The 24,848-nt window shown below is 42.6% G+C and overlaps 2 protein-coding genes across 10 annotated transcripts in view; both read left to right on the top strand.

Annotated features, from left to right (window-relative positions):
• slc66a1 (solute carrier family 66 member 1) overlaps positions 1–24,848 on the top strand; it is a 514,023-nt gene that overhangs the window by 487,681 nt on the left and 1,494 nt on the right. The gene's annotated exons all lie outside the window — the stretch shown is intronic.
• Positions 1–24,848, top strand: part of agrn (agrin) — a 291,135-nt gene that overhangs the window by 165,353 nt on the left and 100,934 nt on the right. For all 9 annotated transcript variants that reach the window (XM_061058541.1, XM_061058543.1, XM_061058542.1 and 6 more), the window contains 2 exons: positions 21,018–21,242; positions 23,519–23,743. In XM_061058541.1, the coding sequence (XP_060914524.1) occupies positions 21,018–21,242; positions 23,519–23,743 (450 nt within the window). The remainder of the gene's footprint in view (positions 1–21,017; positions 21,243–23,518; positions 23,744–24,848) is intronic.

A 24,848-nucleotide genomic window follows, 5' to 3' on the forward strand; every position in this document is an offset into this window, starting at 1 on the left:
TAGGGGTCGACCAATATCTATCTAGCTGATTATTGGTGACCATGATCCGCATTTGGCCGATTATCTGTATCAGCGTTTTATTTTACAATAGCTGATAAAATTATTCAAATAAAAAGTTTGCTCTTTTGGCTCCACTGCAGGTGTGTCTTTCCCTCTGGGTCTGTTTTCATTCATCACTCTGTCTCACCTATATTGTCCCACCCACAACACTATCTGATTGGCTAGACATCACCCGAGTAACAGCCAACCAACACTGAAGCCTCGGGGCCACTGACCTACACAGAGAGGAGAGCAGCCTTAAGCAGGAGGAGAATCTCGGGATGAACATTTAAACAAAGTCTAGTGTCTGGTGTTTGTAATATTCCCAATTCAAAATTTAAACAGAAAGATTTTCATCTTCACTTTAAATGCACATCAGTTCAAATGAATAGTTATTGCTCTCATGAACTACCAATAATCATATCCGTATCGGCCCTGAAAAACTAATATCGGTCGACCCTTCTTTTATTGCAACAGCCTTGTTCATAGATAGTGAACACACACAGTAAAATGTCTTTAGTCAATAGACAGTATTAAGAGAGGCAGCCTAACAAAGAATCAAAGAGTAGGGGGATGAAAGGTTCAGCCAAGTTGTAAGCTGTGCTTTAAGATGAATACAAAGACGTTTCAGTCATTGTGTTTTTGCCTGTACAGTTAAATATCTTATTTTTTTAATTCCTAGAGGAGCTGAAGGTAGATATTTAGGTGACAAAGTGCAGGGTGCGGTATTTGCTCTGGTGCATGTGCCAGAGAGAGAGAGAGAGAGAGTGTTAGGAGGTCAGGGCAATACCACTGACAGGTTCTCATTCTCTTTCTGCCTCCAATAAATTCAGGCGGCACAGTGGGTCCGGACAGGTCACTCTGGCTTAGATTATGGAGTTGTCATGGCTTAATGGAAGAAGGAGAGAGGCAAAGGAGGGGAAGGAGGAAAAGCGGGAGAGGCGGCGCGAAAAAGGAAGAGAGAAAGCAAGCCTGAATGAGACAGCTTTTAACTTTAAGAATAGTGTGGGCGTTTGGATCGGCGCTTTTGTGCACAGCCTCGTTTGACTCATTCAATTTGAATGGTGGGTTTTCATTGGGGTAAGTGAATTGGCTACCGTTCTGAGGAGCCTTCATGTCCAATACAAATCAACTCAGAAGTCTTATCTGGCTCCGAGGAGTGCAGCGACAAAAGACGTCTTTTTTGTATTTTTCTCTCACAGATTATCCACATTTTTAAAGGGGGCTGGTGTGTTATTTGGAACGTGTACAAATGGGAGGCTTTAGGTGTTTTTTATGTAAACAGGAGTTGAGAAGGTTTCTGACATTAGTAACATCCTGACACCTCTGCATTATTCTCAATGTGAGGACCCAGAAATGAAACATTCATCTACTTAGAAGTAAAAAGTTGAATTCCTTCATTGAACCTTTTGGAACTTCAGAGGCTTCATAGTGCTGAAACATTATCACATATAACATTATTATTTTAAAACCCTTCTCTGCTTGTATAGCTGGTACACAAACCCTGTTTCTCTGCATTTGAAATTGGCCACAGTGGCAACTTCTAGTTCTGTAATGTTGCGTAATCTCTGTTAAAGGAATATTCCAGTTTCCTACAGTACTGGTTGGGCTGTATCTTTCTTGAATTTCATTGCTCAAATGGTTTTATGTTGTTCCATATTAAGCCACAACAATGAATCCTTTTTTAATTTGGTAATGTGTAATACCAAATCGTAATTTCTGTCTCATGATTTACTCGAAGATGAACATTTTCAGACTTTTCCGTTGGAGGCTGTTGTCAGTCAAACTTCAAATCTAAAATTCTGCCGACTAATGACTTTTATTTTTAAACTGACATTGATCCAGAGTTACCGTTTCTAACTCTGATTCACAGAGGTTTTTGTTTTAATCAGCTCTCAGTAAAAAACAAAGTGAACACTGAAGAATATATTGAGACTCACTTTGTAAAGTGGACAGCATGCCATGCTGCTGATCCAACTAGCGACACACACACACACACACACACAGACACACACAGACACACACAGACACACACACACAGACACACACACACACACACGCCTTCTGGACAGATTATTTTTAAAGATTTTAAGGCGTCGGCCCTATGGGTCTAATCTTTGAGGTTTCATTATTTGTTCCTTCACAATACCCATCGTTGTACTCACCGAGGTAACTGTTGAGTTCTGAGATTGCCAACCTTGCTAAACAAGTTTCAAACAATCCCCTGGTGAGCTTAATTTGTTTGAAAGGAAAGGAGAAAGATACATCATTCCAACAGTTTAAGTGCCGTGGTAATGGCGTTAGTCCCTTCCTGAGGGCAGAACAAAATGACCCTCATGTCGCTGAGGTGTGGGCACTTAGTTGCCCCAAGAGCTCGGCTCTAATATCAACATAACCCAGCCCTTAATGGTTCATAACAGCTCTGCCAGCTTCTTTATTATCTGTCTTTTTGTTCCAGATGGATAATTTAGAGCGGGTGGGGTCATACTTCTGGCAGTTGAGCACGCTGGCGGGGAGCAGATAATGGCCTCTGATATTATTGAAATTAAAAGAAGAAGCGGCATTTAAATTGGCCCAGCAGGAGAGTGTGATAACAACACAAGAAGAGGGGGAAAAAGTGGTCAGTTAAGAAAAAAGGAAGGAATCAGAGGCAGTGAGAGAGAGAAACCGCCAGCAGCAGCACTTTCTGCTTCAGCGAGACAAGAGACATTTGGGTAACTGTGTGTGTGTGTGTGTGTGTGTGTGTATGTAAGTGTGTGTATGTGCAGGCATGCACCCGCTACAATCAGCTAGGGAACGTGCACCATGTTGGCTCTCCTAATATTGGACTTGGAGCACAGTGGTAAATACACTCCCTCTCCCAGAGAGAGTGCTGCAGAACTCATCTTGTGTGGCCACTCTTGTGGAACATGGACTTTTCATTCTTTCTTTACTTTTTCTTCTTGACTTCAACAAGTAATGCAAAAAATTGGATTGCGTGTATGTGTGCAACATGGGGTTGGAGAGGGTGATCAATGCTCCCATTGATTTTGTGTGTGTGTGTGTGTGTGTGTGTGTGTGTGTGTGTGTGTGTTCTTGAGAGTTGGCAGGGCAGTGCTGCCTGCTCCTCTCTCAGTCCACTCTTCACTCTCTTTCTTTCTCTCTGTGTGCTTTAGAGAGGGGTTTTTATCTCTCCAGCGCCGACACTCTCCTGTGTCCTCACAGTGAAAGGAGAAAGGCATCAGTACTCCACACCTGCTGCTCCGTCTGCTCTAACATACTGCAGGCAGTCAGTCCCAATACAAGGAGGATGTTAACCTCTCCATCTTAGACACAAAGTAGCTTGGACTTTAATCTTCTGATTTATTTTAAACATGTCGGTGCTCTGCTGTGATTTGATGCAGCTGCATTACTTTCCTGTATACAATATATGACTTGAACCTCTCTAGAGGTAGTTAGTTTCTCAGGAAAGAAACTTGCCAGAGTCTCCCATATTTTGTCAACAATTTCTTGGAAATATATAATAAGCACAATTTTCACTGTATTTGATCTTTTTTTGGGTTCACTATATTATCCCTCCAATGACATGTTTGTATTCAGATTGATTTTCCCTCTAATATCCTCCTGGTAACTAAGGCATGATTTGCATTTAATATTTATGTTTTGAAAACTCATAGCCATTTGGTAATGTTTGAAAAGATGACAGTCTTTGCAGTGGCATATGGATTATTAAAGGAGCCTGTAATGTGATAACTTAAGGAAAAAGCCCCCACAATTAAATGTCCAAAGTGTCAAAGCTCATACCTCTCTTCTCTGAGTCAATGGTAAGGGTGGATTATATTTGGCTTTGCAAGGGGAACTCTGATTGGTTGATTGGTTTTGCAATTATCCAGTCCATCAGGCATCTTTAGGACCCATTTTCTTCAGCAAAAATATCTAAAGTAGTGATAAAATTTATTATTTATTATGGTTATTCTCCAGAATTATTCTTTTTTAGCTTAATATTAGCAATCGTGAATAAACCTGGCATTACTGCTTGAGTATTGGAGCGGCATCATCCATCCTGATACTTGTCAGACCAGCTAGTAGCAGCAATGGCTCGTATAGATGAGCATATGTAGGCTGCTCATATTCAGGTTCATAAAATCAATCAATATATCAAACAGCTTTATTCATCCCACTGGGAGTAATTAGTTTGAGGACATAAAAATCTGAAAAACAACAACACATGTTAACAACGAATACAACTATACAGAGCTATAGGATCTTCAATTTATAGGATAATAAAATGATAAACAAGACTGATTATAAAATGAAATGGAAGGAAGGCGGTAGGCAATCAAAAAGGGGCTGATACAGTCAACCTTTTTTTTTATTGCATGACTACTTGAGCACAAACTTTTACATCCATTGTGTTGGATCATGTCAACTATGAATCAGTCAAAAATATCAAACAGCGCGCACATCAGAAAACTTAAATACTGGGAGCTGAACAAAAAATAGTAGTAGTATAATAGTCTGCACACCAGAAGCTGCTCCAATTAAATTGAATTTAATGGACAAATTATAGTTTACAGGTGGTAATTTTTCCATTAAGTTCAATTTAATTGGAGTCACTTCTGGTGTGCGGACTATTTTTTCTAACTATGAATCAGTCCACTTTGACACTTTAACATGGACTTAAGTATCCTGGTTTTCATCAGGTTTTTTAAGTTTCCTGTTTTTGTGTTTGTGCATGTCAACATCATATCCCAGATTTCAGAAACCAGGATAAGCTCTTATCCTGATCTTGAGAAACTCATTGTTGGGACCTGGAGAACTCCAAAAGTAAACGGGATACTGTGGCATGAATACGTCTTACCCTGGTTTCTCAGAAAAAGTGACAAAATGAGTGGATGAATTTTATAATGAGATTCCTTCTCTCCAGGATATTTGGTCTGACTGAATTGTGTTGATGTGTCTGAAAACACCATGTTCTCTCAGTTCACTCTTCTATAAATACTCTTTTGGGTTTTTGTAATCAAATGTGACACTTTATCCTGTTCACCTGTTGTTTATCAAAGGCTTTTCTTCTCTGAACCATTGTTGAGAAAAAGGCTTTTTCCCCCCCGGGAACTTAAACCCGTCTCTGGCCTGAGTTTGTTTCCCCTTCTGTATTTTCTGTCTTTTGTGTGCTGCTGGTCTGGCTGGTTGTTAAGGTGTCTGGGCCGGGCCTGGTAAAGCCCTGATTTATCCCCTCGCGGGGCTTCCAAAGCCGGCTGGGCGGGAAGGTTTCAGGAAATCTCCTGCAAGCAAAAGCCTCATTCTGGAGCCGAACTGCAGAGTCAGGGAATCACAGCCAGACTGCTTTATTTCTCCTTTTACATACAGCCTTCCTCCTCTACTTCCTCTTCTTCCTTTACCTACACCCGCTCATGCTCTGATGGGCTCCTTTGTTACCCCGGTGACACGCCCGGTTGCCCCTGGTGACAGAGGCCTGGTGGTAATAGCTGTAGATGCTGGAGATGACTTTTGACTTTGCTGGAGCAGATAAGAGTGTTCTGCACAGACTTACTGGTGATTATTCACGTCTACCTTTGCACCTCTTTTTCTCCTTTTGGATGTCTTATATGTTCTTTTCTTTACTTCTATTTTTTTTTTTTTTTTTACTTTTTCCCTTCTTCAGATCGTTCTGTCTGCTGTGGATCTGTATAAGAGTTGCCACTAGTCGTGTCTCCAAAATTAATCACAAACTATTTTGATAAATGAAAAATACTTTCAGACTTTTTAAGAGCAGGAATGTCAAATATTTATGGGCGTCAGCTTTTTTTTTAAATTAGAGGATTTGCTGCTTTACTTTACTTTTCATGACAGTAATTGAGATTGTCATTGGATGGAAATTTGATTAACTAACGATTCATTGATTAATTATCAGATTTACTGATAGTGAAAACATGAATTACTTGCAGCTCTGCTCTTCCTCGGTTTGGATTGTCAGTCTCTTTCTTTGCCTCTCCCTCTGCCTTTTTCATTTGTCCACCCTTAGTCACTCTTTCTATTGAGTCCATTCCTCTTCACGGCTCTTTACCTTCACCTCCTCCTCATGTACCTGCTGTTGGATCAGCCAAAAATATCCGTCACGGTCTCACAGCTACTTCCTGTCCCCTCTTTAAGATTTTATGCACAGACTCTCTTCACATTTCTTTCTGATGGTCTCATCAGTGGTGTCATGCACACACGCAGACACAAACGCAGACAGTAATCAAAGTTTCTCCAGGGTGATTGCTGCACACATTTATGTGAATGCACACTCTAAGACACACACACACACACACACACAGACAGAGAAATACCCACACACACACAGAGGGCGAGAGGTCATTGTAAATAACTTGGTTTCTGTGCTTTCATTTCCCTGGGGCAGTGACTCTTGCTTAGTATTCATAACCATAACATGCAGAGCCTGACAGACCGGCTGTGTGTGTGTGTGTGTGTGTGTGTGTGTGTGTGTGTGTGTGTGTGTGTGTGTGTGTGTGTGTGTGTGTGTGTGTGTGTGTGTGTGTGTGTGTGTGTGTGTGTGTGTGTGTGTGTGTGTGTGTGTGTGTGTGTGTGTGTGTGTGTGTGTGTGTGTGTGTGTGTGTGTGTGTGTGTGTGTGTGTGTGTGTGTGTGTGTGTGTGTGTGTTTTTGTGTGTCTGCCCATGTGTTTGTACTTATACTGTATTCATACCCCCTATGCATGTTCACACATACACAGCAACACTTAGTGAAATATACAGACACTGCAGGCATTTTGCGAATGGATATATTGGAAAAAATATATATGTAGAATATACACATATTCCTGTTATCATCCTTCTCACACACACACACACACACACACACACACACGCACACACAGACTGACACACACACACACTTGTAAAGAGATGATAATGGGCTTTGCTGGAATCCTCTATCCATCTTTACTCGCTGTTCCACTCGTCTGCGACCACTGATACTTGTTAGACAAATCCCATCTCCTTCATCCCTCCAGCACTCACCCTCTCTGGAACCTGCAGCGATTATCTACTCTCACACATTTGCAAACACGACACACACACACACACACACACACACACACACACACACACACACACACACACACACACAAACACACTCATGAACACACATACACACACACATCCATATTAACACACACCTGCTTAATACGAGACAAGGGCTTGTGTTTTTGACACTTTTTAATGTATTTATGCATTTCTCTTTCTCCTGAATAATACATTGTTTATTTGCTATTTTCCCTGCGTACACGTTGGGAGAGATGGAAAGGAAAGAAAATAAAAAGGCATGAGTGGTTTTAAAAAATATGAGGAGAAGTACAAGCTCAGCAGACAATAGTGGATGTTTTATTTTATTTGTGATGGACACAAATATCTAGCTGTCACACAATGTAGGCACATGTCCTCAAAGAATCCAAACTTTCTTTGTCTGAATCCTTCTCCAGTCTGTGACTTTTATTGGCATGAAGAGATAGAAGAGACAGGCTTGTGTCCACCAAATGATATCTGCAGTCAATCACTAACACTGGCAGAAACACAAGACGACCAGGGACAGGCTGATCTTTGGCTGAGTAGAGCTGTGACATGCAAAACATGGAGCTGGAGCTTTTATAGCGCTCAAATCTTCTGTCTACCCAAAACATTTTTAGACTGCAGGTCAGATCTACCCATTCACACACTGATGACAGAGGCTGCTGTCCATTCATACGCATCCATACGCCGCCGACGAAGCTGCGGGAGCAACTTGGGGTTAAGTGTCTTGCCCAGGCACACATCTTCTGCAGGATGAAGAATGAAAACTTCAGGTTCAGATATTCTGCAGCTTGGACGTACGTTTGTGAATCGTCTTACATTGTCTCGTCTTAAAGCCAAGAAGAAGTAGCGTTCCATCGGTTATTGATCAGGGTCATCCACGCCCAGAGTTGTGCTGGTGTTAAAGTTAGCGATCTTACTGATTTTAACATCTGGGCTGATGTGAGTGCTGTAACCTGAGAAATCAGCAGTGTTAAGTCGTCAGCAGAAGGACTGAGAAATACTGAAGAATTGAATATGTATGTACTTATTCTTTATTTATTCAAGGGTCTCAGTTGGCTGCTCATTAAAGAGTAATTAGTAATGTTTATATTTGTATATAATGCAGAGAAAATGGTACATTAGGGTACATAACAGTACATTGTTGGACACAATATAACAGAAGAAGGTTTAGTTACCATCTCTGCTTTGGATAATTTATGCTTAAGCATTTAAATCAGCAGTGATTATGTTTAATGATTTCCTGTGAACACAAAGTTCATACTGTATAATATCGACAAGTACAGGACAAGGGTGTCGCACTTTACCACCTACTGGTAGATTGCACTGGTTTTCACTCGCTTGAAACGAGAGCAGGAAACGGTAAAAGTACGTGTTCAGACCGTTCAGACGTGTTTCCTGCAGTTCTGCAAATAAAAGCTCTCGGTGACTTCTAGTACTTACTGTATTTATTTTTAACCTCTGACAAAGAACTGGGAAAATGTAGAAGAATTGTATTTTTCTGTGTAATGGACATCAAGTAGGTGACTAATAAATTGCATTACCTGGGACTGCTGTATAATAAGTGCCACCCTGCTGTGCTGGATGGCTGATTGCATGCTTTTAATGTGAAGCGGTTTATTTCTAGCTCTAAGATGGCCGTATGGATAATGTATCTCATTTTATACGATACCAGTTAAAAGCAAGAGTCACAAAAATGAGATACAATTATTAATAAAAACCACAAAGTACATGCTGTAAGATCATCTTTTGAATTCAATGTGTGTTTAAAGGGTGATTTGATTGCAAGGTGGTGAAGCAGAGTCTGCCCGTTACACCATGATTATGATATTTTTTGTTAAGCACTTTTCAAGCAAAGCACAACCAGTGCTTTCCAAACAGCTCGGAAGAAACAGACCAACACTACATAAAAAACAACAACATGCACGGTAAATGGTTAAATGAGTAGAAAGGAGCCTGTAAAGCTCTTCTCAGGCATTCTGACTACTCAAAGCGCTTTTTACACCACAGGTCACATTCACCCATTTACACCACGTTCACTCACTGATGACGGAGGCTGCTTTGTAAAGTGTCCATCAGTTTTAAAGAATCTTATTCATACACATTCACACAAGCAGAAGGAGCTATTTGGGGTTCAGTGTCTTGACTCGACTTGTGACTTGCATTTAAAAGTCTTATCATTAGCTCATAGTCTGCCATCTCATGTGAATTATCATGCAGTTGATCTTGGGAAAAGGTTTGAAAAAGAGTGCACCAGATGCATCCTGGTTGGCCCGGGAAAAGTTTGCAGACACACATTTGTCTGCAGCATTTGAAGAAGCTTTCTAAATGTGTCAGCCTTAACGCACCGCTGTGATGTCATCAGTCCTCAGTGGGATCCTTCTTACCCCTGAATTGAGACCCAGATAATGACCTCATCTTGGTGGAATGAATCCATTCATTTTAACCCCCCCCCCTCCCCCATTTGTGCACAACACATTTCACAGTGAACTGCTGTTACACACGACAATGTTTGAGCACATTTTCTGAACACTGTCTCTGTGTGCTGAGTGTGGTCACTAAACCCTGTGTAAAGTGAACATAGACGCGCAGGATGTTATCAAAGCGCCGTTTGTCACTGGTTTGAATGGCTCAGTTTCATAGAGCTGATCAGAATCACTTGACTGGTGACGTTGATCGTATGACGTTTGTTTTCTGGCATCGCCGTGTGACCTTGTTTACTGTTTACCCAGATCACTTAAACCTCATTGTCACAAGGACAGACCAGTAAACCTTCAGGTCTCCCTGTTTGTTTGTTTGGCTCGGTTTCTTACATCTAAATGTATTTCCTACACAATAAGAGAAATGGACTCACTGATTTATTTTAGTGCCTGCCTGCAGTAATAATGCTCTCAAGAAGAGGAAGAGAAATCAATCAGAGTTATTTCCATCTACTATTTGCTCTGAGTAAATGTCAGCACTGTGCTCCTCCTGCAGCCTCTCTCTGTCTCTCCCAGAGAGGCTTATCAAAATAGCTGAAATTAAATTGTTGTCATGTTAAACAGGGTCCTATATTGCACCGGCAGTTATGAGCAGTTTATCTGATCGAAATGTGTGCGTGTGTGTGAGAGAGTTAGTGAGAAAATTAGAAGTTGATAAATGTCCCATTGGTCTTTGTACAGAAGTTTTGCCGTATAATCCATTGGATCTGCGCAAGTTTTTAAATTAAGTCTCAATCTTTGGCAGAACTCATTACTGTGGCATTTCTGCATTTGCTTACAAGCGATAATTTCTAGTTTTACTCTGTTAATGAGTTGTTGTTTTTTTTTTTATTTCTGGTGCTGTTGTTGTTTCAGTTTTTTTTTGTTTTTTTTAAATCATTGGAAAGTGGGGACTTAGCGCTTTGGTTCTGGTTTCTGAAAATGAATAGCCAATCACATGAGCTCTTGTCTTCTTCTCATATTGCATCAGTTTATCAGTTGTTGAATCTGTCAGTGGAAAAAGTCCCAAAAATGTCTTAAGGTCACATATTATGCAAAATACTCTTTTTCTAACACTAATATGTGTCCCTAGTCTGTTTATTTACAAACCCCCCAATAATGAGAAAAGTCCATCCTCTCCGTCTTTTACCTGCTCCACTTTTCTGAAAATGTCTGCTCAAACAGGCCATTTGAAGATTTTCCCTTCATGACATCACAAAGGGCAGTAGCCCCTCCCCCAGGTGGGTGACACTCCCACAGCTAGGTGTTTGTTCTGCCCTCTGAGTCTGCCTTCTCACTGTAAACAATTTAGGCGTGGTGAAAGAAAGAAAAATGTTTTGCCGTATCGTCTACGGCTTTGCGACCACATTGCTTACTTTGCAGTCCTGCATGACCACAGGTTGAGAACCACTCACAAGGGCAGAAGCATTTTTGAACCGGCAGTAGGTAGTTCCTCTTTTATCATATGCTGACAGTTTAGTGTGAAGATGCATTTATTCATTTTGGCAGGAGTGAACAATCCGATTTAAAGTGCACATCTTCGATGAGCTCAGGTGGAAACAGTTTGTGTTCTTACAGATGTGTTTGTGTGTTGAGGACAAACACAAACACATCTGTATCCACCTGAATGCACTGTCAGCCCAGTGTGTTGGGGACAAACAGGTACTGTACCTGACTTTTTAGCAGCTCTGCACTGCATATTGTGCCCAGCGGCCACCACTCATTAGCGAGTGTTGATGGCAAAGGCCAAGCATGATTAGCCGATGCTCCGCTGCTGATTTTGGCTCCCCACCCCCACCGGCTCCCGTTAATCAGGAGCTAATGAAAGGAAACTTGTGGCATATGCGCCACTTAGCCAACATGAATCCTCGTATCTCTTTCCAGAGCCAGGATGAGCCTCTGAATGCATCTCGGTCTGATGCCAGTGCATTGATTTTCAAACCCAGCATCTCCATGATTTCATTCTGTTGTCAGTTTGTGGGCCTAAAGGTGGTTAGTACATTAGATTCATCCAGCTTTTAAACTATTATGCACACTGAAGTAATTCCTCCTGCCCATTGCTCTCGGTAAGGTTTAAGTGATAAAAACATTTCGTCAGTGGACCGTAGCCGCCCTGTAAACATCGCTGTCCTACCAAAACTGCTTTCTGGGTCAAATGAGTTTCATCTCAGTGCATTTGATCAGGAGTGCAGAGTGTGGAGTTTAACAATTTAAAACAACATAAATGCATTATTGATTAAATGTGATCCGGGCCTTAAAGAGGTAAGCAAACGAGCTGTTAATAGCTTCTCTGACTGCACACGATAACTTATCTGAGCTCAGAGATATTCTTTGTTTCTTTCAAAGACCTCAGACTTAATCCAAGAGACACCGCTCTATGAACCAGCTCTGACACTTTTCCAATAGGTAATACTGACTTTTTCCCATCGGCCATTAATGTGTCAAGGAGGCCCCGAGGTTAAAGAGACTGTCCATCAGCTGAGGTTTTCTTCTTATCCTCTATCTCTTTTAGCTTATAAGGCTTACAGGTCTGAAACAAAGTGAGTCGTAGCACTTGATGTGATACTATGCTGTCCTTGGAAAGAGACTCAGGACGCTCGTACTGTCCTAAAAAAAGAAGTCCAGATCCAGGATTGTTTCAAGGTTTTTTGATAGAGCAGAAAACATCTCAGCTTTATCGTTTCAAACCCTGTAGCTGCATTTCTCAAGTTTTATATCAGTGATGAATCAAATGGCTGTCTGTAATGTGAGAGGTGACAATCCAGTGATTATCAAACAAAGAGTTATTGTTCCTCTCCGCTCGATGGAGCTTTGAACATCTTTCAGCTCTCCGTTTTTTTTTATGACCTACAACTTTACTCTGTGGTTCACCATCAGTGCTTTAATCAGCTTCATTTCCAGCAACAGCGGGGAGCTTGTTAGCAAAATAAGCTCTGATTAACTCACTGTATGCTACCTGACCAGCATAGAAAAACAGACAGACAAAAGGAGGGAAGGTATCAGCAAAGTGCCCGATTTTTCTTTTCTTTCTGAGGAGTTAATGAAGACCACAAAAGAGCTCAACAGAAAGAAAATGGAGGTGATAGTATGTTTGATGGAATCTAATATTTTTTGCTTTCATTTTTGTGTTTTGAATTATACCATATGTAACGTTGCATATTCAACCTATCACCTGTTAAATATTGAAGCTCTATGATGTTGTTGTTAAGAAACCCAAAACCATTTTTTGGGGACAGCTGGAGAGGGACTGGTGATGTTGTGAGGAGAGAGTGGGGGGAAGATATTCAGCAAACGGGCAATGTCAGATTCAAACCTGCGGCCGCTGCGACGACGACTATAGCCCAGGGTCTGTACATAACTGCCAGGCTATCCTGTGACCACTTTTTGAAGCTTGTCCAAGCTTGATTACCTTACAGGTCCAGGAAACCAAAATCCTCAATCTGGCATCAATCACATAAACCTGAGATTTGCCAGCCTGGACTGCGTTTAAAAAGTAGCAACTATGATGTCACTGACTGGTCTGGAGTTCTGTTTTAAAGACTGGAGTCTGGCGTAGTGGTGGTCATCGCCTTGTTTTCTGGAGCAAGAATTGGAGTGAGGAGCGAGGAGGTTCTCAGCGATAGTTAGCAAAGTGTATCCACAATTCAAGATTATTAATGTGGTATTAACAGGTTTAAAAAGATGAACACCAAAAGATATGAAAATGAAACCAAAAAATACAAATGAAAAGATACCCAAATCAGTCATGAAAGTAGTCAAACCAGGAGAGAAGCACAATAAGAAGAATGCTTAAGGTGCACTCAGGAATTGATCGCCACACAAAGACTAACATGGCCATCATGATGTTCTTGTCTTTTCTAAAAAAACGCCTTAAATCTGATGTGTTTCCTTTTAAAATACGCGTCTCCTTCTTTAACATTCACAGCCTTCAAAGAAGTTTTGAAGTGGGTTTTTTTGTGTGTGAAAATTGTGCTCTGTCCTTTGAAGGAACCAAACATCTCTGTCTGTGTTTGTCATAAATGCCACATCCAGACGATTTAATCCCATCTTGCCTTCTTTCTGTCACATAGCAGAATAAATGGGCCCCGTGTAGTCATTTCAGCACCCTACCTGTGCTCACTGCATCTCTCAAGCATGACATATCTGCCACTTGAAGATGACAAACGTGGCAGAATAGGGACTACTTTGGGACTGTAAGACCTCACCATTGCACAATTACGTTTTTTTTTACCATCTATTTTTTGAACAATTTTCTTTTCAAGGCCATTAATTTGAATGTGCAACAAAAATGTTGCACGACAATTAAAGTCTTCAATTTTTCTCTAATTAAAGACATTTTTAACCCCCGTCTCGTTGCTGGGATCTCAGGAACAAAAAGCCCCTTCCACCAATGTACACTCCACTCACTAACCACCACTTTGCTGCGAGTGTGGCCAGCAAACTGGAGTATGATGAGGGGCTCTTTGTGCTTCATTTTCCATTCTCAAGGGTAAAACAGCAAAGCGTGTAAAAGAGAGCAACAGCTGCAGTTCAGTGGAGCTCTTTGAAGAACTACATCAAACACACAGAATCATCTTCCAGCCATTGGCCTCACAGTAGAGAGAGTAGAGGGATAGTGTGTGTGTGTGTGTGTGTGTGTGTGTGTGTGTGTGTGTGTTCAGACAGCATGTTGGAGAGGTGTGTTGGACCGTTAATCCTCTGGCCTTCCCTCAGTCCCTTCTTCCTCCTGCTCCTCATCACTTGGTTCTGAAGTCTGGCCTCACACTCTCATCCATATTTACTTCTTGGATCTCGGGTCTCTATTGATCTTGTCTGTTCATCTTGTTTATTCCATACTGCCTTTTTCCCAGCTTCCATTCTGACCTTTTTTTCCTTATCTCACTTCTACACACTTCTCTCCATACCACCACGTCCTCTCTACTTATCAACCATAAGCCTTTCCCTGCTCGCCCGCCCGCCCGCTCTCTCGCTTGCTTGTCGCCTGCTTGTCGCCTGCTTGTCGCCTGCTTTGTTTAAACCGCCCACACACATATTTTGTTATTTTTTGATTTTATGTCAAGTGCTCATTCTTGTGGCTTTCCTTCTTTCCACATGCCCGGCGTCATGTGTCAATCAAATACATTTTCCTGCTTTTCTACTTTGAAATGCATCATGCCAGGAGATTTTACCCATGAAAAGACCTGCCAGGCACTTTTTATTGCTATTATTATTGCTGTTACAGACAGATTTTGGACAAAGAGTATATCTGGTGGCAAACAGGAAGATATTTTAGTCACATAATGAACATTAGAGTCCTTTTAATATCTTGGTTTTACCAGAATTTAATTTGAAAACACCACATGATAGTTGTCCCTAATGAAAGGATAAGCACACAGTGAAGAAACACCTAGGTCTCAATTATGCCCCATGCCCTACTCATAAGTTGCATAACCTACCCTGTGGCCACCACAACACAAACAGATAGCGACAACGGCGATACGACCTACCCTACTACATGACCCCTTCTGGCCCCCAAAACTCAACTGTGTAGACCGCTGGGCAGCCAGAGCCAGGACAGGGTTGTGAAGTGGGAAACTCCCTTCACCGGTGTTTGGTCCATTGAGTCCCACGACACCTCAGGGAGGCTGGACAGTAAACTCTGGCGTCCCAGAGCCTACACCCCCCTCCATGCCAGCTCCCACTGCCCACCATACCAACCTGCAGAACTTCTATATCTAATCATTCATCATTCAGTTGAGGAGTAGCAAAGTGTGCTAGACAACTACACATTTAAGGAAAGGTTCAGCTTCTTGGTGAATAAAAACTAGAATTTCTGTTTGGCAGATAAAGGGTTAATGATGGTTCAGCGCTACGTTCAAGTACATTGCGAGTTGTATGAGGATGATTGAAAGTCTAGTATTTGCTCCTGTTTTGGCTCAGTGTTGGCCTCCACCAACTCCTATAAGTAATAGGGGCACTTGGGTTGATACATTCCCCACTTTGCCTGCTTCATCTCCAGCTGTTTGCTGTTTGGTTTGTAGTATTAAGTGTGTCTATTAGAGCTGGCTGACACTGAAAACAGCTGCTGTTAGATTGATGCCGTTAGAGATCTATGAGACTGAACCAGGCAGGGACGTCGTTGGGCATAAATCTCATACTGTACTGCTTTTATAGCCAGATAGGTTCACACAAACAAGGAATTTGTCCTGATGTTAGTAAAAATAAAATACAGCAAGCAGATGAACAGCTGTACTCCTGGCCTACGAAACATTTTAATACAATTCAATTCAACAATACGAAAATACTTATTAATAGATCCATCTACAGATGTGATCAATATATTCATTTACGCAGCGAAAAGGGAAAGAACAATTAGTGCAGGAATGTGCCAGATATTGTCAAAAGAGTTTGAAAGTAGTGAACAAGAGTGATAATTGTATTGTTACTTCAACCATTAAACCATGAAAGGGAAATAAAGAGCGCTAAAACTCAGCGTAGATGGTTGTTTAAAACAGCAGACTTGGATGTCATTTCACAGGCAACCTCTTTTACAATACACGTGGTCATTTGTGCCTTTGTAAATAACAACTAATGTTGGAGTAATTAGTGTGGAACTGTGGTCAAGCAGTGTTTAGGCTAGCTTAGCATTCAAAACGAAATTTTACTGCCTGTTTTTGCACTTCTCTCCTTCTGCACTGCCCCGTTCTTGCAGAATTCTCTCACTATCATAACTCATTCTAGTTGTTGCTGCACGTCTTCCTCCTCTTCTTCTTCTTCTTCTCCTCCTCCTGCTCCTGCTGGTGATAAGGAGGGGGGGGGGTGTTTCTTGATTAGAACACACACTGCCAAGGCCCCCACATCGCATCATTGCATTTGATTAGCTCCAACCCCCTGCTCCCTCCCTTATCACTACCGGCACAACAGGAAGCACCGCACACACACACACACACACACACACACACACACACTCATGCATACATGCACAGATACACACGCATACATATCACAAAACTCACTTTCAGACTTATCTAAACTCCATGACTGCCTCTAAACATGCACAGGCATATATGTGCACACACAGTCTCCACTCACACACTCATGTGGGCTGATGTTCCCGTGCCGGTTGCCGTGGCGGCAGGGCATCAGGTAAAGCCAGCATGGTGCTGACAGCTCCCTGTCCCTAATGAAGCATTAATAAACTGCAGCACAAAACAGTGGATCAGAGAGCAGCAGAGCTCCCCACCTGCCTGCTCGGCTGTCTGCTGGCTGCCAGGGGGGAGAGACGAGAGGGGAGAGAGGATCACTGTAATCCTCGTCTTCCAAAACCCCTCTGCCCCACTTTTCAGGGACTCATCATCCTCCCCAAATCACCAGCTCTTCAGTATCATGCTCAAGGTTCTTTATTTTTTTAAGTTTTCACAAGTCTGATGTCAAGCTAATACTCGATGAAAAGACCTCGCATAATTTAAATCCTATAACCGCTTACACTCCAGCAGCTCTACATTAGCATAGAGTGCTAATGTTATTCTCTCAGCAGATATAAAGTGTATGCTAGTATGCAGATGAATGAATTTATATTAAAGAGATGTACATTAGAAGCTTCCACATCAAGGAAAGAAAACCGAGAAATTTTGGGTTCCGAGTTGTGGAAAATTGGGGCGCCGGATGGCCTAGCATGCGCAACACATGTACAGAGTTTACAGTCCTGGTCGCAGCATCCATGGGTTCGAATCCGGCCTCGTCCCTTTGCTGCATGTCATCCCCAACACTCTCCTCCCAACGTTTACTGTCCTCTTCAACTTTAAGAGTTGTCCAAAATTACAAATCACTAAATCTTTGCAATAAATGGAGAATTCGACAACTGAAATTTTAATGAGATTTAATCAAGAATTGGAAACATGAATCTAGCAGTCCTGTTGTGGATATGGAAGGTCTTTTCAATTTGAATGCAATGGGAAAGAATGGAAAAGAAGACTGCTGTACAGAGGCGCTGCTTGTCCACAGGCAGAGCAGGCAACTGCTTGGGGCCCCAGACCAGTAGGGGGCGCCAGAGGGCTAACAAAATTTAAAATAAAGAAGCGACCCATAATTTGCTAATTTTTGATATGACAGTAGGAAACCTCCTTAAGGGGGCCCATTTTGCATTCACTCTCTTTGCCCTGCTGAAAGCTGGTTGGAGGACCCCCCCCCCCCCCCCCCCCAACAGATTTTTGCCTTTGGCCCCAGCGGACGCTAGAATCGCCACTGCTTCTGTATGATTCTTTTTGCAAAACTAGTTATGTTCATAAAAAGTTTGCTTCTGTCTTTAATGTTCCTTTCCTTGTTATTTGAAAAAGCCTTCAAGATCTGCAAAATCACCAGGAAGTACGGTTGTTTTGAAAATCCTTTTTCACTTATGTCTTAACTTTGAGGAAATGATGTTGTCGAGTTTAGACTGCATGAATCTTTGTTTATGTCCATTTTTGCACTAACTTTCCAAGTAACAACACACTGCCCTGAACACACCTTTAAAGTAGGCATTACTTGTCAGTTGCCTACATTTGCAGCCGGTATCTTAAATTATAAACGGCTCTAAGTTTTGTCCTCAAATTGAACCCAGATTCACTCTGCCGTACAGTGAAAACCAGCTCAGATTTTCTTTTGTTACTCGTGAAGGGTGAAAGTGTGTGTCAGGAATCGCCACAGCACATGAATTCACAATTAGGCTCGCAAGTAGTCAAGTCACAGTAGAACGTCCCTGACGGGCAGACAATGCCCGCCCTCCGATTCAAATGAAGCAAACCTGCTGAGTGTAGATTTTCCAGGAGGTTTGTTCATTCAAACGTTGCAGCTCTGTGATTACAAGAACCGAGCAGTGGTTCAGTGGAAAGATCCAATCAGACCCAGGACCATGGGTTAACCAGAAAAGCTAGATTTAAAAAAAATCAATGTTTCTCTTTCTTCTTTTAAAGTTTATTTGAACGTACATGTGAATATGTTCAGGCATATTGTTTTTAATTGGGCCTCGGAAAGCCTTCTGCTCTTTGAGTTGTCCTCGTTTTTCTTCATCACAAACTACAGATGTCATCTCTCTGTGTCTGTGCTGGAATGTTGCTGCTTCTGTGTGACTTTGTATCTTTATCTCTTTGTCTATCTGTATCCTTATCTTCTTTTTTTCTCATTATCCTCACCGTCTAAACCTCCCTGAGCTTTACTCCAGTGAGAGGGAGACGGATCTAATTGGCAGCGAGGATCATTTTAATTTGGCAAAGCCAGCTCGGTTGATTTGTTCGGCTTTTTTTTGCCACCTTTCACGAGATAATAATGAGAAAATATACGCCAGAACTCCCTCAAGTTTGCTGTGCTGAGCGTGCTGTGTTTTTTCTCCTCATCCCCCCCCCACCCCCTGTTTTTTTTTTCACATGGGCTTGTTACACCGATCACATTCGCCCAGGCAATTTGCCTGCTTGTCTGAGTCTGAGAAGGGAGTCTTATCTGCACTAACGCCCCATCCAGGCTGCGCCTCGTATCCAAATGGGCCCGTGTTAGCATTCAAATCAAGAGCCCCCACCTTCCCCCTTACTATTCTACCTAGCACTTGTGCCCCTTTCTGTCGCCCCCACCCCTTTTCGCCTGTCAACACGCCAGCTCTGCTCGGAGGAAAAGAAACCAGGGGGAAAAAAGAGGGAGAAAGCCAGGGCTATTATTTAATGAGATCAAGAAGTGCAGGGGTGTGTTTACTGTCACAAAGCAAACAGAGGCAGCAGCTCTGCAGGTGAGAAGAAATCGCTGGGCTTCTCCTCATCTTCCTCTTCTTCCCATGTAGCCGCCGCCGCCTCCACCTAAACAACCACCATTTTACAGAAACAACAAGCGCTCTGACAAGGTGCTTCTTCTTCTTGTCAGGAAACAACAGCAGGTGCATCAAAAGCAGTACAGTCTGAAGGTTATTTCTGCTACAGTAGTACTGCACGCTACATAACAAGAGGTACACCAAACTATTTCATTAGTGCAGATTGTGGAGCGAGTGGAGCTGCTGTGTAATTGCATCTGCTATGATTTAACTCGACCTTTTACCTGCTCTGGCAGATACAACAAGGTCGTTACTGCAGAGCCGTTTGCCACAGGTCATCAGCGGCTCATTGTTCATTATGATTAAACTGAAATTATGGGCCAAGTGTCACAGTTCAGTGCACATTTGCTGCCGTACGATGGCTCACAATGATTTCTGATTTCTGCGAGTAGTCTTCCATAACAAGAGCTTTGATTAAGTGCTTTATTTCGAAGTTACTTCTTGAGATGTCTTCCTCGTAAATTGGGTCTGGTGTCAGTTTCAAAGTTGCTGCTGCAATAGAGCACAAATTTAGAATGGAGAAAAAAAAAGTGTTCGTTAACGAGTCTAAAGCACAGAACCTCAAAAGGACTTGACAGGAGAGAGCGGGAAGAGGAAGAGGGGAGAAAAAAAATGTGTCATGAAGAGGAAAGCGAAGTGCGGGGATATCCTTTGATCAAGAGCGCTCCTCACAGCACTCATGTCTCCTTACACATCCATAATATATATATATATCTGCTCACATCCCAGACTCTTATCAACAAGGCATCCTGATGGAGGGAATCACATTTTTGATAAAGAGAAACCTCAAGCACTCCTGTGTTGTCTTTGCTTTAAAATGATGAAGGGCAAAAGAATGAAAAAAAACACAGCTAAGAATTTTAAATTCAATGTATGCACGCCATCTTTGAATTAAATTCATTCATGTTGGCTGTGACAAAGCGGGGATAATATCAGAGATGGATAAACATTTTTTTTTCTAATAGCGGAAGGCTTAGGAAATGAGAGGGCTGCTGATGCTCGGCTCCTCTCTCAAGGGAGATCATGTTTGTCCGTGGCAGTCATAAATATGCATCATGCAGAGAGATGACAGCGATGTCATCTAATGGACGCCTTTTGTAGAGCGTGTGAAACCCAAGAAAAAGCCTCCACCGTGGCCCAATACAGAATTAAAAAGTTGCACCCTCTCCTATCGTTGGAGTGTGTCACTCAGCGACAAGTGGCACGCTGTTTAATTAGGGTTGAAAGTCCTCCTCCCGTCCCCCTCTCATACTCTCTTAAGAGGATAGGTAAATATTCAGAGGGTCGCTCCACAACGATGGCGATTAAAGCATCCTCAAGCATTGAAAAAAAGAGAATGTGCTGTGAATGCAAAGTTTGTAAATCAATTTGTGCTGGCCTGCGAAATGAAATGCAACTTGCTTGTTTGAGTAGACAGCTGTGGCAGTGCGTCCTTTCCCCGGGGGTGTCAAGTAGTTCTTCAAACCCAGAATAACTGAGTTTCCCAAAGTGCCCCAGCAGCCACTTAAATAAGGTGGCCTGTCATGCATGATGCACTCCAGTGGACAGTAGCAGTGAGTTTCCTGGAGAGCAGCTGGTGGACAGGTGTACCTGCTGCACTGGAAGAACTCCGGTGCTTCTGTGACTAAATCTTGTATTCATGTGTGTGTTCCTTCCTGCAGTTCTGAAGGACCCCTGCGCCGACGTGGCCTGCAGTTACGGCAGCACCTGCGTCCAGTCCTCAGACGGCCTGTCGGCTAAATGCATGTGTCCCCTCGGCTGTGAGGGCAAACCCAAGCAGACGGTGTGCGGCAGTGACGGGAAGGACTACCCCAACGAGTGTGAGCTTCATCAGCACGCCTGCAAGAACCAGAAGAACATCCGGGTGCAATATCCGGGCCCATGCGGTGAGTTTTTTTTTTTTTTTTTTTTTGTGGGGGGATAAAAAATGTATTTCTTGGACAGGCTTTTACAGCTTGAAACAACAGGCTGCAGGTCCTATGCTGATCTTGCTATGTTAATACACTATATATTAATCCTCCAAAGGTGTTCATATTTTTCTTGTAATCCCAAAAGTTAAGAACATTAGGCATTTTACAGTTTACAATTATTTGCTCCAAAAAAGGCCTTAAAAGATTTCAGTGATGCAGAGGGGGTGTGCAGGTTCAGCCAATACCATCCTTAGCTTTTAAGTGCTTACATCCGATCTACCGTTTGAAAAATTTCTTGCATTAGAAATACCTGGAACAACAAAACGTAACCTTTTTCTTAATAAATGAAACCAATGACTATTTAAAAACTTTCGCTCACCCTTTGTGTTCTCCATTCCCATTCTTTCATAACTTTTCTCCCCCTCACTCTAATTACTACCTCTGGCTCTTGTTGGTTTCTCCTTCAAGTACCCCCCTTACTTATGGCATGCCTATGCTAATTCTCATTTTTCATTCAGGTTACTTTGCTTCACGCAGCTTCTCCTGTGGTGCGAATTGTTTTTTTCCCTAAGTAGGTCTTCAGAGCTGTCGTTTCTCTCATCAGTCCCTGTTTTTTTTTTTTTTTTGCTCATACTTGTTATCGTCAGGCAATGGCTGTTTACTCCCAAGGCGCTCAACTTTGAGGTTTTGTATTTTTTTTTTTTTTTTTGCGAGCCAGATGGAAGGAAAGAACAGCAGACATAAAAAATAAAAAAAATCGGTCTCTAAGCAGCGGGAGCCTCCAGGAGACAGAGTGGGTTGGTGGGCAATGAAAGATGGATGTGCAGGTTGCCAGCAGAAGGTTGGTCGTATAAATCCAGCTACGAGCCGGCCAAAGTGACCTGAGTTTCTCCTTGGGGAGGGGCGGGTACCCGGGGGGGAATAGTCGGCCCTGATGGTCCTCTAAATCTTCCTGCAGCCATTTCATCTAAAGCCTTGGCTATTTCAAGTCGCTAACCCTCGCCAGACAGATGCAGGTGATTTATCCGCGCTGCTTGTTTTTGCAGCAAACAGGCCATTCTTTTTGTAATTACCCTCACTTGCTCAGCTGGAGGAGAGCATGTATCCTGGAAGCTGTTCTTCTCAGTTAATGGGAGGTAATGGTCTTTCTCTCAGATAATGGTGTGGCTGGCGAGCAAGGTACTGCATGCATAACGATAAAACCCCTGTTTGTTTGCTTGGTTGCTGGTATCTGAAAAGCCTTTGCATTGTGCTGATAGAAACAACCCGATGCCTGGATGGAGCTGGCTGTGGTCACTCCGCCTCCGACGCCCCTCTGCCGCCAAAGCCCTCTGTACCTTTTTTTTTATGTCCCCGCATTGTTGCTCTGTATCCATGCCAGAGGTCTTTGGAAACCATTTCTCCTTACTCCCAATTTCTCATTCTCTTCCTCCTCCTCTTTCCTGATGATAGGCTGTTTCATCCTTGGTGTGTTTTGAATGAGTCGCCGGCAGCCTGGCAGTGATTTGATATGTCACGGCACGGTGCAACATAAATCCTTTGTCTTCCCACACGCTGAAAGTGTGGCAAGCAGGATAAAACCAAGGCTCCTTTTTCAAGGAGTAACAACCCCCCCCCCTTATTCTCACACATCCACAAACCAATTTCATTATGATCACGGACTGATACGGCCGAGCGTGCCAGACCGACGCTCCCTGAGAAGGAGGGAGGTGCCTGGGAGCAAATCAAACCGACTGACTCTTCATCCATTTCCTTGTCTCCGCTTCACATCCAAGGTCCCACTCCGAGCCGCTGATAGTATCTGCAGAGGAGCAGTGATGGAGAATCATGTCTCCCCTTCCTCTCTTTCTTTTCGTAGTTTTGAACTTCCTTTCTCCTCTTTTTGAATACACCAGACTAATATTGTATAACAAGGAAAAGTAAATTCATTCAGCTCGTAGTGAGGGTATTTTTTGGCCTGAAAAACAAAAACACATGTATAGTATTTCCTGAAGTTTAAACCAGGCTTCCTAAATCCAAAACAGAAACTTTTCCTTAGGAATGAATCAGCCGTTTTGATGCCATAAAGCAAGCCACATCATATCCTGCTATTTATTTCCACATTTGTTCTTTGGCCAAGATTTGATGTTCAGTTTTCCTCAGAGGAGCCAAAGATGGACAGGGATGTGTTGATTAGAGCTTTTTTCTTTAATCCTCCAGGGTCTAATTAACAAATTGTACTTCACTACTTTGTTTTTTTTTACCCCCCACAGACCCGTGTAAAGACAGTGAAAACAGTGTGAACACCATGTGCCGGGTGGAGGCTCTCACCCGCCAGCCCCTCATGTTTGGCCTGCCGGAGTCGTGCCCCCCAGCTAATGAGCCTCTGTGTGCCAGCGATGGACGGACCTACTCCAGCGAGTGTGCCATGACATCTTCGGGCATGCAGAAAGGCGTGAAACTCAGGAAGATCTACGCAGGACGATGCGGGAGGCTGGGTAAGTTCTGTTGGGACTGGAAACTGGAAACTGAAAACGAATGAATAAATTAACTACAGGGAGATTGCAGTGCAAACGAGTCATCTGGGAACACCCTAAATGCTGTATTACACAACAACTACAAACAGAAAAATCCTAATTTGCCAAAAAGCAGTGGACATTTTTCTTTTGCCTGTGTTAAAAAATCCATCTGCCATAAAGCAAAACAACAGACAACAAAAAGTACAGCAGAGGGAAAAAAGCACATGCATTCCTGAGGGCCGATATAAGATATATATAGATACTCATACTTCAATGCAGACCTTTTATTTTTTAATCTCTAGGAGGTTTTTGTTAAAAGTCATTCCTCCATTCTTTTCATCATGATTCTGAAACACAGAAATAATGTGACACAAGGAGGAGGACTGACCTGTGGCTCCTTTCCTGCATGTCGTTCCCCACTCAGTCTCTCTCTCTCTGATTTCTGAATCTCTCTATATACATCTATATATATATATATATATATATCTCAAACAGGAATAAAAGAATCTCCCATACTGTAAGTTTGACAAGTTATCATAGAGGTCACGTGCATGAGACACCATCGTCTCCTTGACATGTGTCAAACACTTTCTTTGAACACTTTCTTGATCAGGTGTGTGTGTGTGTGTGAGCTTGCATTTAAACTGAACTGTATCTTTGTTGTCCCACATGGCACAGAGATAAATGACTCTGAGGTCTCAGGGTCTGCACTGTATCCATGTTAGTAGTATCCTCCAGCAGCCTGATAAGAGCCTGCGGGGCTGTTATCAGTGCTATTAGAGCAGGGCTTTAAGCCTAAGTCAACAAAGAGCTGTCAGCTTTTACTGTACATCTGATAGCCATCGGAGGAAATCCAATTTTCCCGCTGTGTTGTCAGCGGGGGTCTCGCAGCCACAACCACAGATGTGTTAGTTTACGGGAGTGATGTGCAGAGACCCCCACCCATTTACCGAGACCCCTGACAACGACAGGGACAAGAATAGATCACTGCAGGACGCCCTATCACACGGCTGATACGGGCTTCTTTGACACACCAGTTCTCCTGTTTGCTCTTTTTTTTAAAAGATCGACAGTCCGCTGTGTG

The sequence above is a fragment of the Labrus mixtus genome, chromosome 15, assembly GCF_963584025.1.
Source record: "Labrus mixtus chromosome 15, fLabMix1.1, whole genome shotgun sequence".
In the NCBI taxonomy this organism is placed as follows: Eukaryota; Metazoa; Chordata; class Actinopteri; order Labriformes; family Labridae; genus Labrus; species Labrus mixtus.